General features: G+C 40.1%; 4 protein-coding genes across 5 annotated transcripts; all 4 read left to right on the forward strand.

Moving 5' to 3' along the window:
* Positions 1 to 963: 963 nt before the first annotated feature.
* On the forward strand, positions 964 to 3,623 carry LOC116918535. Its single transcript, XM_032924255.2, has 2 exons — positions 964 to 1,199; positions 1,540 to 3,623. Exons 1-2 carry the CDS (start codon positions 1,171 to 1,173, stop codon positions 3,398 to 3,400), a joined length of 1,890 nt encoding a protein of 629 aa, XP_032780146.2. The 5' UTR covers positions 964 to 1,170; the 3' UTR covers positions 3,401 to 3,623.
* Positions 3,624 to 9,843: 6,220 nt separating this feature from the next.
* LOC116918695 (repetitive proline-rich cell wall protein) lies at positions 9,844 to 11,554 on the forward strand. Its single transcript, XM_045170651.1, has 3 exons — positions 9,844 to 9,908; positions 10,023 to 10,089; positions 10,217 to 11,554. The coding sequence occupies exons 1-3, from the start codon at positions 9,888 to 9,890 to the stop codon at positions 11,203 to 11,205; spliced, it is 1,077 nt and encodes a 358-aa protein (XP_045026586.1). The 5' UTR covers positions 9,844 to 9,887; the 3' UTR covers positions 11,206 to 11,554.
* Positions 11,555 to 12,135: 581 nt separating this feature from the next.
* LOC116918698 lies at positions 12,136 to 13,461 on the forward strand. Of its 2 annotated transcripts, none has more exons than XM_045170652.1 (4): positions 12,136 to 12,486; positions 12,574 to 12,693; positions 12,782 to 13,047; positions 13,148 to 13,461. In XM_045170652.1, the coding sequence occupies exons 1-4, from the start codon at positions 12,444 to 12,446 to the stop codon at positions 13,205 to 13,207; spliced, it is 489 nt and encodes a 162-aa protein (XP_045026587.1). In that variant the 5' UTR covers positions 12,136 to 12,443; the 3' UTR covers positions 13,208 to 13,461. The 2 variants fall into 2 exon arrangements, with proteins under 2 accessions (XP_045026587.1, XP_032780327.2); XM_032924436.2 differs by having other exon boundaries at positions 12,144 to 12,486; positions 12,782 to 13,080.
* A 567-nt stretch (positions 13,462 to 14,028) lies between these two features.
* LOC116918699 lies at positions 14,029 to 16,803 on the forward strand. The gene is made up of 4 exons (XM_045171261.1): positions 14,029 to 14,437; positions 14,601 to 14,862; positions 16,243 to 16,299; positions 16,728 to 16,803. The coding sequence occupies exons 1-4, from the start codon at positions 14,374 to 14,376 to the stop codon at positions 16,801 to 16,803; spliced, it is 459 nt and encodes a 152-aa protein (XP_045027196.1). The 5' UTR covers positions 14,029 to 14,373.
* Positions 16,804 to 17,449: the final 646 nt, after the last annotated feature.

Consider the following 17,449-nt stretch of genomic DNA (forward strand, 5'->3'; position numbering starts at 1 on the left):
ACAAACAAAATGCAAACATTGTACTACGTCGAGAAAGTATATAGAAAAAAGGGAGGATGCATTGAAAAAGTCAGCATTGACAAAGTCAAAGATGGAGCGTCAAGACTTTATGACGCATAACATCAGGTGCAAGGTATGTGGCAAGGTATTGGACAACACGCACGTATAGACGCTGGAATTCGTTTTTTTTCCCTTTCTATACAGGCTATAACTGAGCCTTATTATATATACTTATCATCTTAAGCCTTTTTCATTAGAATGCAACTCAATAATCGGAAATACAATCCACCACTAATACCCCAATCAATAAATCATTAGCCATCAGGAATGTCAATCGCGATTGTGAAAATCCATTCAGCTCTGAACAGGGAAAGACTAATTAAAAAAAAAAAAACTGTCGAGTATAATCAATGGAGATTAACGAGCTATGGTATAAATAATGAATAATTAGTGTGTGGCTGCTGCTGTATATAATTGGTATAGCATTGACGTAATCCGTTCTGAATTGGGAATCTAATGAATGAAGGATTGATTGCTCCATCGATTTTCTTTTTGATAATCTTTTACCAAGGTGAAATAGTTCGTTGCTATAGAGACACTGCACCTGGCTGTGAACCCTTTCTTTCGTGTAGTACCATCGACAAAATACAAACAACTTGTGTGTATTATAATATATACTTTTAATCCAGCAAACACACAGTCCCTTGTGGTGCTACAATAGCCGACGTAAATACACTGCACAATGATCCATCAGCAGCCTCCATTTGGATACAACATATTCAACAATGAACCTTCACCTACATTCTGACTATAAATGTGATCCAACAAGCCCTCCATTGGGACTTCAGGTCCGATTAGCAGAGGGGAGAAATAAAACTAACGGGGAAACAGGGAGATAAAAAGCTAACGGGGAAAAGAACATTCTTTCGTAAATGCCAACACTATATAAAGTAGAGCTTTAAGCTCCAACGTTGAATTCAGTTGTTTCGCATTCTTCCTCATCGATAGCTGTCAAAACGGTTGGCTGGCAATCAACTATATAGATATACGTACAGTGATTCACAGACAATCAATTCATTGTGTTAGGTGGGGAAAAGAATAAAGGTCGTGACAGTGAGGAATTCCTTTTTATTTAAATTATTTTACGAACATCAGGTGAACAAATTCTAGATGCAAGATTATTATTTGACGCCAGCAAGGTAAGCCAAGTTTTTATGCGCCAAACTTGTGTTGTTCATTTGAATATCAGATGTGCCCCGATAACTGGGTGACCATAAACAGCTGTCGAGTCACGATTTTCCTTATAGTGATGGCGACTGATATATTGCAAACGCTATCGCTATAAGGAATAAAGAGAAAGTACTCAATTTGCATACATGAAAAACAAAAGAGCTGGAAAAACAAATCGCAAATGGCTCAATGAAAGGGCTTTGCATCAAACGTTTAAAAGACCTGTGACAACTGCTGGCCACTGTCGACTCCCCAATTCTATATTGTCATATTATTTAACAGACGTTTCATCTTTTCTCCCCCTCGTAGATCGGCAGCTTTTCAAATGAAAAAGCTGAAAGGAATGATCAACCAACACGGGCTAGCAGCAATGCTGATGCTGTTGCTGCTATCGATCGACTCGGTGACTACCCGAAATCTCCCTACCGACGACTGGCAACGGCCAGCCGGGACAAACGGTCTCGTACCCTATGACACTCTGCTGCCTTGCGTCGAATCAGCCGCTTGTGTCGGCCGGGTATTTGGTTCGCATTCGGAAGACGTTTCGAAATTCGGTAATGTCCCGCCATGCAGATCTTACGGCTGGGTTCGATGCATTCAACATGCTGGCCCTGCCATTGCCGATTCTACTCACGGCCAGCTCGCTCCTCCAGCTAAAAACTATTATCCCCAAGAAAAGAAAATGCCAATCATCGAGCCGTACGGTCCGTATTCGCAGATTATGTCGCGTCAAGACTACGTCAAATATACGACGTCCAATCGACCGGCAGCACAAGAAGAACATTCGGTTGAACCAGGTCGATATGCAGCGGCCAATAATCAGCGAATCGAATGGCAAAACTCGGGTCTTCAGCGAAACGAAGCGGGGAGAAAATGGGAGCGCAATCAGTTTGTTGATAATACCGAAAGTTTAGAGATACCTGCAGAGAAACGGGCGAGATTCAACATGGGCGTCTTTCAATTTCATCAAACTTCTCCGCCGCCTCCTGTTAATAAGCAGACAGTTGAATATGTCAGGGGTAATCAACCAAGCCAATGGAATGAATCTCCGGGGCTTGGTCGGCCAAGTGAGCGACCTGTCGAATTCCACCATGGCCACCAGCGATTTGAACAATCATCTCAGCAGCTTATGAAACCGCCCAAGTTTGCCCATCAGCAGAAGGATGAAGAGCACGGCATGCGCGCCGGCCAAAATCAATTGACTCACACAGTTGGCCATGAATTTCTTGATAATAGCTTGGTGGAGCCTCAGCGATCGAGCCAACACAACGAACCCGAGCAGCTTGCACGTCAATTTGCTGACGAGCGTGAGCAGAGAAGAATGGAAACACGGCCGTTCGAACATCATCCGCAGAGCGGCCAACGAGAAATAGTCGATGCGATTCAACGGTTTGTTAAAGTAGTTCCAAAGCCTGTTGAAGAGCAGCCCTTGCAGACTGGCCAGTTGCGTGAAGAATCTAATCGGCTTTTCCACGTGACCCATCGAGCTGAACCGATTCAGCCAGGTGAACGGCTAATAGATTCTCGACAGTTTGTGGAGCCACCTGTCCAACGAAAATTTAATGAACCACCACAAGGGTTTGATCAGGTTAATCAACGGCTTACTGAACCTGTACAGCAAAAACAATTTGTCAGCCGGCCTGATGTGGAACAGCAGGGCTTGTCTCAAGCCACTCAACGGCCGCTTGAATTTCAATCACCGGCTAAGCCTATTGTCCAGCAGCCAATGTCTTTCGAGAACGTACAACAACGTCCATCTCTAAAGCCTCTGCATGAAGTGAAAGAAACGGTCGTGTGGGTCACGGGTCCTCCACGTCTTCCGCAAACAACTGCACGACCATCACCAGTGGAGAGACTGGAACAGCCGTCTGTCAAGTCGAGTTCATTGATCGATTCACCAGAGTTCATCGAGCCGGCCAAATCATCTCTGGAGAGCCTCTTGATTCGATTGAATTCGGCCAAGGACACGCAGCAGGCCGACGAGCAATTAACGGCTTTGTTAAGATTTTTTGCTATGCCAGCCAATCAACCAGCGAGTCCAGAAGAAATGTTAACCGACTCTTCAGATTCAGCGCCACCTTTCACCGGCAAACACGAATCAAATGTCGTTCCCTTCATCGCCTTTTCCGAACCGCTGCCTTTGGAACCCTCTTCCAATTCGTTGTTTTAATTTGGATTGAAAACCTCGTTTGTTTCATCGTTAATCAACAAAGAGTTTTGATCAAAAACAGACAGAAATCATTGCAAGAATTCCTCGTTAGTCGACATTTAAAACTTTAAATTTGATGTTTAGTATGTGGACGATTGGATGTCGTAATCATTAGAGATCATTTTATAATTGGAGTGTTGCCATGGTTGACGCAAGTCTTTGCGCTGTTGTCAGAGCTGATTATTAAAAAAAAAACGTTAAATTCAAGGTATTTTGCCTATTGTGTAACACTACTGTTTATTATCTTTTTTATTTGTTTTCATCTTTTTGTAAAAACATTGCACGTTTCTCGTGCAGTTTTCTTGCTTTCAATTTGGCCTTTTTTTCTTATTTATAAATAAATTTATTTGTTTTTGTGCTACACGAGTCTCTTTCAAATTTTGGTCTGCGTTTACTTGTTTTTTTTGTGTGGAGATGGTCAAATATGCTTGCGAAGCTAAAACAGTAAGCAAACAAACAAGCGCAAACAACAAGACGAAAATGTACGAGGGGGGGAATATAACACACTATAGGATAACATAATTATCTTTCATATTATATCTGACTTTGCGCATTTCTCATCTGTCAGCAATGTTTCGCTCAACTTCTATTATTTGTATACGAACGTTAGCCTTCCTCTTTGCTGCGAACTTGCGTGAATTGGCAACACAGTGGATTTATTATTCCATTAAAGATCTTCTTTAAAAATGCCTTATCAAATTATTTGCTGACGAATAACCACAGTTGAATTATTATTTCTTTTTTAAAGCTTTGGAAAACTCGAGAATTGCGTGCTGTTATAGGTTTTATTATGTGCGACTTTAAGAAGAATTAGCCTATCCACAACTGGTGGTTACATCCTTAAGATGTTCCATTCACCGTTCTGGCGTTGTGACATTCACGTCACTCCAGACACACTGACATGTTTTTTTGTTTTTTTTTTTGCGTCCTTGATAAGATAACGTGTTCTATAAGCTATAAGCTCTGTCCATTCGTGGGAAAACGGCGATAACACACAAAAATTTGTTGCTGATTTTTGGCTGCGAAAATAATTTTGCCGCTAGGGACCTCATTAGTGTAACTGCTGCTTCCGGCTTGCCTCTTATAGCACTTGCCGCGAAATATACAAATGCTATACAATGTCGGACGCCATCATGTCGACCGATCAGCACTCAACGCACGACGTACGTTTTTTTCCCATAGACATTATTTGATTTGGATGTTATAGTTATAGTCAATTTTTCTATTTTATATACACGGCGAATGAAAGTGACTGACACTTTCAAGTTTGCTTTTAATAATGACAGCAGACGACGTACGGTAAAGTTCATTGACGATATAGCTCATCTTGTTAACATTTGGTTACCTTTAGCCAAACGATAGTGACGTTTTCCAATCAAATTACGGCTTATGTTCAATGTATTTGATCGCGATTGAATGGCGAATCTTTACGAAATCTGACGAGAAACGATGGCATCGCTGATCAAATTGACGACTGCGCCAATATGCGATTATTTTGAGAACTTATATTAGGATATATTATATATAAGCCATCAGGATGTTCTCGATGATTTGTATAGGTCTACTGTTCTTTTTTGTAGTGAGGAAAACGAAGAAAACAATAACTAATGCAGGTGAAACTGTTCATTGTTATTCGTCATGTGTTAGAAAGGAAGAATTAGCTGTTTCTTTATCAATGTTTTATTCTGTGAATTTTCCTGATTGGATGGGAATTGTTTCAAACGTGTCATAGCTAATGATTAAACAACCAGCTAGAATGACTGGGTAACGAGTGAAAACGAACGCAGAGGGGGGGAACTACTGGTGCTTGTTAATGGTGTGCCACGAATATAGCGTCAGCCGCAACAACAGAATCATCGTCACGGGTCGATAACGTTTCGTCGTTTGTTTACATGTGTGTGCTGTCAAGCCATACGATCGTTCATTTATACCCCACGAGTAAAATTCTATTTCTCTTTAGTTCGTTTCTGTTCTAATAATATACTCTTAATTCTTCGTAACATTCGATGCCTATCGTTTTTAATGCTTCATCCGTGAGCCTTATATTTATACGCATCTCTCTTTTCCTTACAAATCCTGATGTCGATGGTCGTCACGAAATGGCAGCTAATTATAATCCTTCGTCATCTTTAGATCTCTGTTTCGTTGACGTTCGATGTATAAAGGCAGACGATGAGGGCTAAAAAGTGCTCAATAATTCTTCATCATCCGCTTATGGCATATATACAACCTACGTATATAATAAATGCAGGCTCGAGAATCCCCATCCAGTTTATACGGCCTTCGATGCTAATGCTATATTATTGTTGGCAACTCTTGTTTTATTTTGCACGTCAAGATATTTTTGCATTTAAGATCAAGTGATGCCTTAAGTAGGGAGAACATCATTGTATGGCCTACGTCACGCACGTCCGAGTTAATTCCGTTAAGTATATAGGGGATGTCACGTGGAAGCTCATTAAGATTCGCACCCAGAAACACGTCTAATACAATTAAGTTATTCATCAAATGCAAGATGGAAAGAGATGCAGAAATGGAAGGATATATTTTAAAAAGGAAAAGGAATAGTACATCAAAGAAAAGATTGGAATCAAAAGTTAGTAGTAATATATTACAGGAAAGGTATAATCCGCCATTCTCCTAATTTTATTTGGCAATTTATGATGGATATCCTTATAGTTTCCCATCAGCTTTTGCCCAGATGAAACGTCAAAGTAAATCTATTTATTTACCATGCATCAGTATATTATCAACGTCTTTCGCAGTATCATCTAGTGGTTTCAAGTGAAATATATCCATTACACGCTGGCGATATAGTGCTGGTCTTCAGTTTGCGATCTTATATTCTCTTTGTGCTATATAGTCTGTCTATCAAACAGTAATATCGTATATGAACGTATAAAATTGCATATATATATTATTTGTATATACAAAGCCAAGGAAAAATGAAGTACGAACAGATCTAAAAGACGGGTAATACAAGCTTTATGGTATCGAATTAAAAGGAAAAGAGGGAAATAAAATTACTTAAATCAAGATAACCAAATGTAATCCATGATCGAATCTTCATCCATGTAATGAAACAGATATATGTGTATAGAGTAAATAAAACAAAAACTATCCCCAAATGCGTCTTTCTGTTTATATTGTCTGTATAACTAACATATATCAGCACGTGCCTTTTTGTCAAATAAACCCTCGCCGTCTCGTTGAGCCAATTCTTTTTTTTGTGCAACGAAAACAAAATCAGCGCTACGCAATTGACAGAGTATAGGACATATACTGATTGCATTTGTCGGTATGTATTTGTCAGTGTGGAGAGTGGAATAGATACATTTAATATAAAAGACACATAGAAGAACAAAAAACAAGTCGCACGATTGGCTGAAAGAAAAAAAAGGATGGAAAACACATTGAAAAGTAAAGCTAGCATTTTGTTTTCTGATGCTGGCCCTTTCTTTCCTCAATCGGATCAACTCTCGGAGAAGTGAAGGCGTGTATATGTAGGAAATAGCACACGAAAGCCGCACAATTCGACAGGATTGAAGGGTGACTAGGTTTATTCCAGAAAGCCCTCAGCGTCAGTGCAACGAGGTGAAACGGCGCTGCTTTCCCAGCTGTTGCGTTAAAGCAACTGTTCTTTTTTTCTCTCCTATAATATTGCGTAATCCTGCTTTACTTGATGCCAAGCAAAAACAAAAAGCTTTTGCAAGTATATATATACGTATGAGAAGACCAACCTGTATATATGCCTCAACATAAAGCTCTTTTTTTTAACAGCGGAAGCGATAAAAGATAAATGTATATTAGTTGGTTTGGTCTATTTTAATCGGTTCGGAAGGATGGCAGAGATTTGAATGTCGATCGATGCATATATAGTGCACTACAGCATAATCCAGCTCACATAATAGGATATTTGTACACCTACAATACACGTGAAGGACCTAAATGGTAAAGTCTAGTTAGTTTTTTAAGTAGCCACTCAAACGTTCGAGTTCACCGAAAGAAAGGCAGTGCGCATCATCAGTTTTAAAGCACCGTGCTCACATTTAAAAATTGGATTAAATGAGGGCTGCAATCGTTGATGCTTGCCACTTAGACGACTGTTGCGGGCTGACGTCAATATAGACGATAACTTCCGGTCATTTTTGCCTCCAATAGTACGTAAGAAGTTGGCAGGCTCTTTAAAGTGGAAAATGTTTTCGCAGCGTTTTAAGATAATTAGACAGCAGTTTTCTGCGGATTGGCTGTCGTCAAGTCGCTATAGTCAACCTCTCATTACCAAAAGGTTCCAAGTAGACAATTTTTTTTTTTGTATTTTTATCCTCTTTTCAGACGATCTGCTTGGGGCTTTCTCAGCAGGATGTCTGCATCGCCAACCCCCCAGATCATTAAACGTATATAGACGGTACGTGCGCTGCAGAAGGTCGAAAGGTATTAGCAGCCACAGAAGTTGTAAATCCTTTATCCAAGTATTGGGCTGGGAACTCGATAACTTCTTCTATGAAAACAGAGGAAACGACAGTGAAAAGAACGTCTCAAATATCTATGTTCACCTTTTTAAGAGCTTTTGAGCACGTGATTGTCTTTAACCTACTTAACAAACAGCTCCTGTTCACTTACAGGCTTTAGACACGGAGCTATATACGTGGGAGGAATAAAAGAGAATTAGAAACTATAGAGATTTCTTTGGCAAAATGAGAGCGTCTACTTTTATTTATATAGACCCTGAATGGTGACATTAAAGTTCTGACATTTGATAAATATGATATTGCATGCAACTGATGACACTCGGTTGCTCCATTTCACTACAGATGAGATGTCTCATGATCTTTATGCTGTTCTCTATAAATCCACATTGCTCTTTTTGTGTACGCTGCGTAACATATGCGTCCTGTAAAAGCCATCCCATTCACCCCTCCCTCCCCCATACTTGCTCTAGATATATTTTAATAGCCTGCATATAGCTGAATTCGATGCTCCACCTATGTGTAGATGCCAACCGACAGCTCCGAAAAGGATAGGAAAGCAATCATTTTTTATTTATTTTTTAATTCATTCGCACTTCTCCAAATTTCAATATAATGCGTATGCATTAGCTGGAAAAAGATATTTAGTTGACTACATGACTATAACCAAATAACGTTGGGAAACAAAAGAGAAGACATTGGAAAATGACTTTCTGACTCGGGTTTCCAGCACATGCATAAGTGAGTGCAGAAGCTCGTGCAAAAGCTCGCCGGTTATGTTACAGCTGTATTTTTATACTATATATGCTTATAAAGGGTGCGCTTAAAAAAGGATGCCCTATGTTATAGTATAGATATTTAGGGTATCAATATCTATATTGTAGCCTACAGTTGCACTGTGGTTCATTTAAGACGAAACGTGATCAGTTGAGGTTCTTGATTATATGTGCCATCGAAAATCAGGTGATTGTTGGGCATCCAGACGATCCAGCAAATATGTTGGAATAGGTCTTTGAACACCATCTAGCGAGTTTTAAATTAAATACAGAAAGATACATCGTGTTTAATTAATTTCGTTCGCACAATTAAACAGCAGGTGTTTGCGCTATAACTACGCTTGCAATTTATTCAAAAACGACATAAATAACGGAAGAGTTAATCTTCCAGCTGAAATCAGCGTTTAATTTTGAGATAACGTGTGTGTTTTTATTGAATTCTAAGAGATGTCGATTTTTGCAGATTTTGACGAAAATAAGAAGGCTATAGCCTTCCCACTTTTTCAATTTTGGCTAAATTTTAGATTTAGTTAAAAATACATGATTTCGATACGTAATTAAACCACAATTACGATACGCAAGTTCTTTTTAACGTGAGGATTATAGTTTATAAAATAAACGTAGAAAACAGAGTGGCAGTGCTGGCGCGCCACTTTATTTAAATACCACCTCTGTTCGCGCACGGAATTCTTAACGATGGTACGCATTTACATGTTATAGTTAGGGATAAGAGTTTGTTTTTATTTGCATGTAAGACTTTTGAACAAAGTGGCACAGTTATTTGGTCAAATTTCTCTTATATCAGCGCCAAAAAAGCCACTTACATCATTGGTTGTTGATAAGTAAAATACAAATGTAAAACGCCTGATTATGTGTCATCAGATCAGATCAGAAGAAGATGGGAAATATTATTTGTAGGAAAACGGAAGATTTTGATGTTGGTATACAGTCTTTGTGGCCAACTGCGCAAACATGTATGGTTGGTGGTGTTATTTTCTAGACCGGTACCCAGTTTTTGACGATAAAGCTATCCTACTTAATCGTGTGGCAGCCAGGATGTTACTTTTCTCTTTCTTTCTATTTAAATTTCTTTACCGCAAGTCCGCAACGCGTACGGACAGTCAGTAACGACGGGTATATAAGCATCGGCGTCGGTGGCTCATAGACACATCACTTTCTGTTCCACAGCAAGAGCTTACTAACATGGGTACCACTGGAAGATCTGTAAGTAAAAAATTGAAATAATAATAATAAATTTAAATTCGGAATGTACGATTCAATTCTACATTGGTCAAGTTAAGTTAACTCATGTATAATTCTTCCGCTGTTCACTTTAAGGTACTTTTGCTGTTATTCTTCGTGCTGGCTACTGCCTTACCAGAATCCAACCGCGAAAAGCGATCACGTTAGTATTGGACATTATTCAGCTTATCAGCTCTGAATGTTTGGCAAACTTATAAACAAGATTTCGTTTAGCTTAAATCTTGTTCTGTATCCATAAAAACGCTAAATTTGCGATAACTTTTTTGCAGCGGATGGACATGGACATCACGGGCACCACGACCACGGACACGACCACGGACATGACCACGGGCATGATCACGGGCATGGCGGTGGCGTCCCAATTCACACTCCTGATGTAGGTGCAGGATATGGTAACCCCATTGCTGTTTCGTCTTACGATACGAAACCGGATCAACAGTATTACGATCAGCAGTCCTATTCTGCTCAGCCATCTGTACCTTCCTACGATACCCCTCAAGGATCCCAACAATATGAAGGCCAAACATCTCCCATCTATAGTTCCCCAACATACAGCCCTCCTGCATACAGTCCTCCTGCATACAGTCCTCCTGCATACAGCCCTCCTGCATACAGTCCTCCTGCATACAATCCTCCTGCATACAGCCCTCCTGCATACAGTCCTCCTGCATACAATCCTCCTGCATACAATCCTCCTGCATACAGCCCTCCTGCATACAGTCCTCCTGCATACAATCCTCCTGCATACAGCCCTCCTGCATACAGCCCTCCTGCATACAATCCTCCTGCATACAATAATCCCGTCCCTGCTTCCCAATACTCACCACCTGCCCCCCAGTATACAGCTCCGGCTCCTTCTTACAGCGCCCCAGCTACGCAGTACAGCCAATCTTACGAGACCCCCTTACAGTCGTACGAAGCCCCTCAACAATCATATGAAGCCCCGCAAGAGTTGTACGAAGCTCCCCAACATTCTTATGGAGCCCCAAAAGCCAAGAAACCCAAGGGCAGTTATGGCGCCCCAAAAGCAAAGAGACCAAAGGGCGGCTATGGAGCTCCGAAAGCCAGCAAGAAACCAAAGTCCAGTTATGGACCTCCTCAGAAAGCTTACGGTGCCCCTCAACAATCGTATGGAGCCCCAACGCCCTCTTATCAGGCTCCTTCCTACCAAGCCCCGAGCCCATCTTATCAAGTCCCAGCTTATTCTGCTCCGGTCTACACCCAACAAGCGTACTCTCCCCCAATCTATGGCCATTAAACACTGCGTGAATCAGCTGGCTATGATTCACATATACTTTCATCTTCCTTTACGCAATTTAGGATATATTTTTCTTTTCCTGCGGCCAGTGTCTGATATATTCCAACATTTTATTTTCTATATAGTGGTTACATATCATAAATTGAAATTTAGATTGGACCACTGCGTTCCTGAAAAGGGGTTGTTGGCCACCATATTCAATTATTCATCCCATTTTGTGTTTCTTAAAGACCTCTTGTAAAGCCCTTTCTGCGTTGTCTAGTTTGTCTCAAGAAATGTGAGCTACTGAACTTATATTGATCACTTCTTTATTTTGGGACATTTGTTAATATACAACGACTGCACAACATACACTGTAACTCGATAACGTATGTTAGTTGTTTACTTTATGGAACAGCAAAGGTCGGTCAAATGTCATGGTAGTCAACCTTTTATTTGACGTTGCGTAGGCGTGCGTCGCAAGGAATCTAGTTTGTCAATATCGTTAAAGTCGATTGTGGCATACCTTTTGGCCTCGTTGTTTGCCTTCAATTCCATGCAATCGAAGCATGACGTGCTGTGATGCCTTTTCTACTGACTATAGCCAGCGGCCAAATGCATACTGCGTATTACGTTGGACAGTCGACTCCATTGAGTAGTAAAAAGAACGCCGCAAGTGCTGCAAACATTGAGCCTAGCCGTTGAAACCTGTAATCAACTATACCACAGCTGATTGGTCGTCCAGTAACTCCAGTAAATATACGTCCGAGGATAAAATCGAACGATCACCGACTTTGCAATCCCAGTTTGTCTGTAAAACCTCAATTGATTGATGGACTTCATACTATGACAGCGCAAAAGCGATTGACTTGGCCTTTTCTTGAAAGTACGATTTTATAATATCTACGCTGCAGTAATCGGTCGGATATGCGGTAATTCCAGCTTCATCAATTGTACGAAACAGACAAAAGAGAAACTAAGGGCATTGCTATCACTCTTAAAGGTTTGCCCTTTTTTCATGTTTTACTTTTGACACCTGACGTGGACAAATAGGAAGCCTACTGGTCATGCGTTCCGCATATACGGTCACCATTGTGAAATTTTAGCTCTGCGTCAATTCAAGGCGTGTCCCACCGCTGCTTATCTCAGTACAGTCAAGGACTTCGGCGCTTCCGAACGTCCCCTTTTGTTAGATCACTGATTAGTGTACACCAATACGTACACACATCTTAACCGTGCAGACATTTTTTTGGCAGAACATGGCCAATGCCACTAACCTGAATGATGCTTCATTCGACTATGGTAAAATTTGATTTTATCTTTATTTTTTTTTATGAATCCCAATAAGAAAATCGAGAAAGTGGAATAAGATAATTTTTTCAAATGTAGAACGTTCGAAAAAAACGGTTAACAGGATTAAGAATAGGTCTATCGAATTTTCTTCCGCATCAGAAAAATCGGGCTCTGTTTCACGGGCAGCTTTTCAACGGACTCGCTACGCTACAGCTGGTTCGTAACGATAGACGCCTGTAAAATTATTGTGGTATTTAATAGGCAGTAATATTGCCTTTTTTTTTTAAATGATTTTGATTGACAGAAGACGAACGAGTGTACAAAACGTACAGCACGGGAACGGCTGCTCAGCAAGTCAAGTATGACGGACATGAACTGCGTCTCATCGATGACGAAGAATCCGATTGCGATCAGCCATCAACGTCAGGAAGTGTCAAAGGGCTGTCAGTCAACATCGTGCGCCTCAAACCACGCGCTGTTAGAAATGATTACAAGAAAACAGAAAGTCGGGCCAAGACCGTGAGCAATCACGTCCGCCATCGACCTAATAACGACAGCGACGAATCTGTGGTAAAGGCAAATGCAGAAGTGATGCAAATCACGGTAAAGTCCATAGTAGTAAATAATCTGGGTTTATTGTTAGACAATTTTTCTAAATTAATTATTCTAGCGATTGAAAGAAGAAAAGGCAACGAACACCAGGCAGTTCAGCCCTCAAAGGAAGTCATAAACACGAACGCTGGAAAATGTGCTCCATCAACGGGAAATGTTACGTTCCGGTTACAGACACGCAAAGAACTAACGATGTCGGAAGATGAAAATCGAACAAAAGTCGATTGCAAATATGTGTTAATGATTTTTTGAAAGTAGATATTAGCCTACATAGGTATATAAAGCTTGTGCAGTTTACCAAAAATACTCCGTGTGTTGTTATGATGAACTGCCATGCATTTTAATATGCTAATATACAACGCACGAAATACAGTCAAATCGCAGTCTTCATTTACACGGAATTCCCAAACAACACAACGGAAAGAAACAAGTATAAAAAGTATATAGGCTAAATAGGTGAGAATCACTTAGACGTTTGTGTTATTGCCTATACCGAGTGAGAAACCGAGCGCACGATTAACATCCATCTGTTATTCACCACTAGGCGACAAACGTCTTGGGTCTAGCCTAATAGACCTACTATGTATTTCTTCACAATTGTCTGTTTTGGTGTTACTTCGCTAATCTCCACCAAATAAAAACCATTCTTACCATCACGAAGACTTTGTATTGGCTCGCTCACTTCGTGGTACGGTATACCACCTTTAACTTATTTGTTCTTCTGCTTTACACCTCACCCAACAAATCCAAGGAACAAAGCAAGCAATACGTCAAGGTAAATAATGGCAACATTATGTTTGCCTCTTGCGTGGTGTTAAAAAAAAAGAAAAATGACAGCGACAGCCATTACATTTCGTCCGTGATAAAGGCCAATGCATCTTAGCGTGGGCTAGACTTCTATCAAACCGATCGGGATTGGTATCGCTGTAGACACAAAAGAGTAGACGCAGGAATGCGATTGCGGCTGAATGCAGTACACATAGTCGTACATTGCTGTATCGATATGGACGGCGTTCCTCGTACATCACACTAGCCATTTTACTTTGTTCATTTCTTGTCCACCGGCTGAAGGAAGAACAGCCGAGCCTCTTAGAGTCTGCTGTTAATCGAGTAGCGGACGGGAGATCACTCACCGAGTATATTGCTCTGCATTTTTGCTTCCTAGGGCCAGACTAATAGAATATCCTAAGAGTGCCTCCATTTTTTAGTAGCTCTTAAAACTTAAACGAGAACGTTTATAGAGCGTGAAATATTCGTTTTTATTACAAGCTGCACTTGTCCATCATGGACGGAAGGGGCCATCTGTACCGAGAAAAATCAGAGGAAGAATACGATGTCTTCGCCGAAGGTAAGTGTTTCGAAAACCCTTGAATTCACCTGTTGCTATATACGTTTGGTGTCCGGTGCAACTTAATTGAAAGCCTGCTTCGATGATTGCCGCTCTTTCTTCACAACAACTCAAACGAATTGATTCATTCTGTTTTACACGTTAATGTTGTTTGTATATTAAGCGGAAAAGGATAGGGTGGTCAAGACTTTCAGCAAAGAATCCGCCACTAGCCGAATGAAATGGAACAGTAGGCAAGATGAGGAACAATTAGGAAGCTATAAAGAACTATCGCTCGTCGATCCAACCAAAAGTTCTGGGACATCAACGGGAGCATCGCAACAGAAAACTCTGCAACACCGGGCGCCACGTTTGAATAATGTTCCAGCTGGTGTCTTGTTTTCGTCACTTGCTTCTTCCATCGCATCGCAGGACACCTCAGCTCGGTCAGTTGTACATGTTTATAACCAGAGTATATTATACCTAACTATCCGAGGTGTAGCACTAAAATATTTGGACACTTGGACAGTCACGCTATCAAGTTTGTTTGGTAGGCTCTTTGGTTGCTGTGTGCTTTTAGTGGGTGTCGTTGTACACTGCAGTAGCGCGTGGGAATGTTATTCATAAATAAAAGAACAGTTGGAAAGAAGAAAAGAAGACTGTAATAAGAGATGTTATATCATGACAATTCACTGTAGGGTTAAAATAACCCAGAAAATAAAATGTCATATAGCGTGATTGGCGGTGATTGCTGGTAGACAAATATACAGTAGTTTATTAAGCAATGCGACATCGTGCATAGGCCTGGAAATTGCCTGTAAAAGTATCGCTTACAATCATTGGTTGAACGTCCTATATCAACTTTACTTGGATATAGAACAATCATGTAGCACTCGTAGCTACATACGATTTTTGCATGCGTCCATACTATAGGCCAGCCTTTTAGCCAATGCAGCAATATTTGTCGCAGCGACGACCCCCCTTTTTTTTTTGCATGTATACTTGTATAGGCCCTACTGTAGTTCAATAAGAGGAAGTCATTATTTTTCAAGGCCTCAAAATAATCATAACAATAGAGCAGGAATAAGCAAAGAAACTTTCAAATCTGACGGTGATCAATAAACCCCCATTTGACATGTGATGGTATTGTATGCCTTATCGTGACAGTCTGCGTGAAGTTAGTCTACTTGGCAATCGATTTGATTAGGCATCGTTGTGGCCTAGATATAGAAATGAAAATGTTATAAAAAAGAAACGGGGCGGCTATTTGGTATGGGATGAAAAGAAGCGCTACTTATACAATTACAATCGGAAAAGATCGATCATCATTTCTTGGTCTGGTTGTTTCACACGTAACGATACTGCCTTATCACAGGCCCCCTTTGACTTGCGTGACGGGTTCATTCCTTCGCGTGCATCAGGTACACGAGCTATTTTCAAATTTCGTAGGGCCTATAATATAAATAGGTTTGTAAGTAAACCCCCTTTTTTTTTGGCAGTGAAATATATGGAATACAACATGTATGTTTTTGTTTGTTTGTTGAAGAAATTACCCTCCTATTGAAAAACAACAAATGGCAAGAAAGTAGGTTATCTGGGAGAAATTTTAGATTGGACGGTCGCAAGACCGTGAATGTTGATACATCGATACATCCAACAGCATGCTATATTTTCTGTTGTTCCGATTCTCACCGTTGCAGTTGCATATTTGTATGGGGTATATCATTTAAAAAAAATTAAATTCATCACGTATATTTACGTTGCGCCCTTACATACACTTAAGTGCATATGCCTATTATTCTTCCTATATTCAATGTTGATTATAGGTTGGATATGAAGAGCGCTACTATTCACAATGGCATGTTTACATCTGGCATTATAAGGTATAAAACTACCAACTTCATCAATCTCGTTGATAATAATTTCTGTTTATTTCTTTCGGGATGATCGAGGACGGGGAAATGGATCCTGGGCACAAAAGAATGGACGTCGAAGCTGTCGCTTCACATTTTACATCCGGACTGGGGTTGGGAATGGAAACACGCAATCGTCATTTGAAGAAATCGGCGTTTGACAGAACGACGACGCATTAAGACGCAATGCCCATGTCGAAAGACTATAATGGTGCCATTTAGGAACATGAAACCTAGTTAAATCAACGGGTTCTAAAACCCAGCGCCATTGCTAAAGATGAATAAAAATATGGAACTTTGACATTTGATTATTGGCACGTATCGCCATTTGTTGCATAAGACTATTTAGCATAACTTGTTCTGAATTCGCTTAAACAAGCTTTCTTATCTTTTAACAGTTACAGTTTCCTAGACGCATTTAACAGTGCTCCTAATGTCAAGAAATCAACCGTTGGTTTAGTTACTAAATACTAAATTTCAATTGACACATGACATTTCATTCATTTGTTTACCGTAATCCTTTGCAGTCTAAATTCGCTTTCATGTGTGATCCCCAGTTCACTTTATAACCCACTCCCACAAAAATGTCTTCAATAATGTTAAGGTAATCGCTTTGCGGTATCAGAAGGTGCTTCTGTGGTCCACTCTACATGCACGAGTGTCTTTTTTTTTTATTTCTTCTGCCTCACAGGTTATGTACGTTAATAAAAGTTAATACTTAAGGCCAAAGAAAAAAGCTTAAGAGCAATTTGGTTCAGTTTATTTCAAAAACGGCTGGTTGATAAGAAAACAGATAGTTTTCTCTAAATCAGCTTTCAATTCTAGACCGAAATCATATAATTTTAACTAGATCTAGTAGACAAAAAGCTGAAGTTATCAGAATTTTAAATAAACGGAATTAAAGCGCTGCTGGCGCGCCAACATGTTCGTCGGTTTATTACGTTTATTTAACAAACTAGAAGCCCAACGGAAAAACAAAGTTGATTTTCGTGATTCCCGTAGAATTTTAAATCGAAATCATGTATTTTAAAATAATTCTAAAATTTAGTCAAAAATGAAAAAGTGGGAAGGGTATAGCCTTCTCATTTTCGTCAAAATCTTCAAAAAACGAAACCTCTTG

Source organism: Daphnia magna, linkage group LG3 (genome assembly GCF_020631705.1).
Source record: "Daphnia magna isolate NIES linkage group LG3, ASM2063170v1.1, whole genome shotgun sequence".
NCBI lineage: Eukaryota > Metazoa > Arthropoda > Branchiopoda > Diplostraca > Daphniidae > Daphnia > Daphnia magna.

Coding starts and splice junctions, on each gene's coding strand:
- LOC116918535 (XM_032924255.2), top strand. CDS start 1,171: ATGCAAGATTATTATTTGACGCCAGCAAG. Junction 1,200..1,539: donor TATTATTTGACGCCAGCAAG/GTAAGCCAAGTT, acceptor TCCCCCTCGTAG/ATCGGCAGCTTTTCAAATGA.
- LOC116918698 (XM_032924436.2), top strand. CDS start 12,444: ATGGCCAATGCCACTAACCTGAATGATGCTTCATTCGACTATG. Junction 12,487..12,573: donor TGATGCTTCATTCGACTATG/GTAAAATTTGAT, acceptor TTTCAAATGTAG/AACGTTCGAAAAAAACGGTT. Junction 12,694..12,781: donor GACTCGCTACGCTACAGCTG/GTTCGTAACGAT, acceptor TTTGATTGACAG/AAGACGAACGAGTGTACAAA.
- LOC116918699 (XM_045171261.1), top strand. CDS start 14,374: ATGGACGGAAGGGGCCATCTGTACCGAGAAAAATCAGAGGAAGAATAC. Junction 14,438..14,600: donor ATACGATGTCTTCGCCGAAG/GTAAGTGTTTCG, acceptor TTGTATATTAAG/CGGAAAAGGATAGGGTGGTC. Junction 14,863..16,242: donor TCGCAGGACACCTCAGCTCG/GTCAGTTGTACA, acceptor TGTTGATTATAG/GTTGGATATGAAGAGCGCTA.
- LOC116918695 (XM_045170651.1), top strand. CDS start 9,888: ATGGGTACCACTGGAAGATCT. Junction 9,909..10,022: donor TGGGTACCACTGGAAGATCT/GTAAGTAAAAAA, acceptor GTTCACTTTAAG/GTACTTTTGCTGTTATTCTT. Junction 10,090..10,216: donor CAACCGCGAAAAGCGATCAC/GTTAGTATTGGA, acceptor ACTTTTTTGCAG/CGGATGGACATGGACATCAC.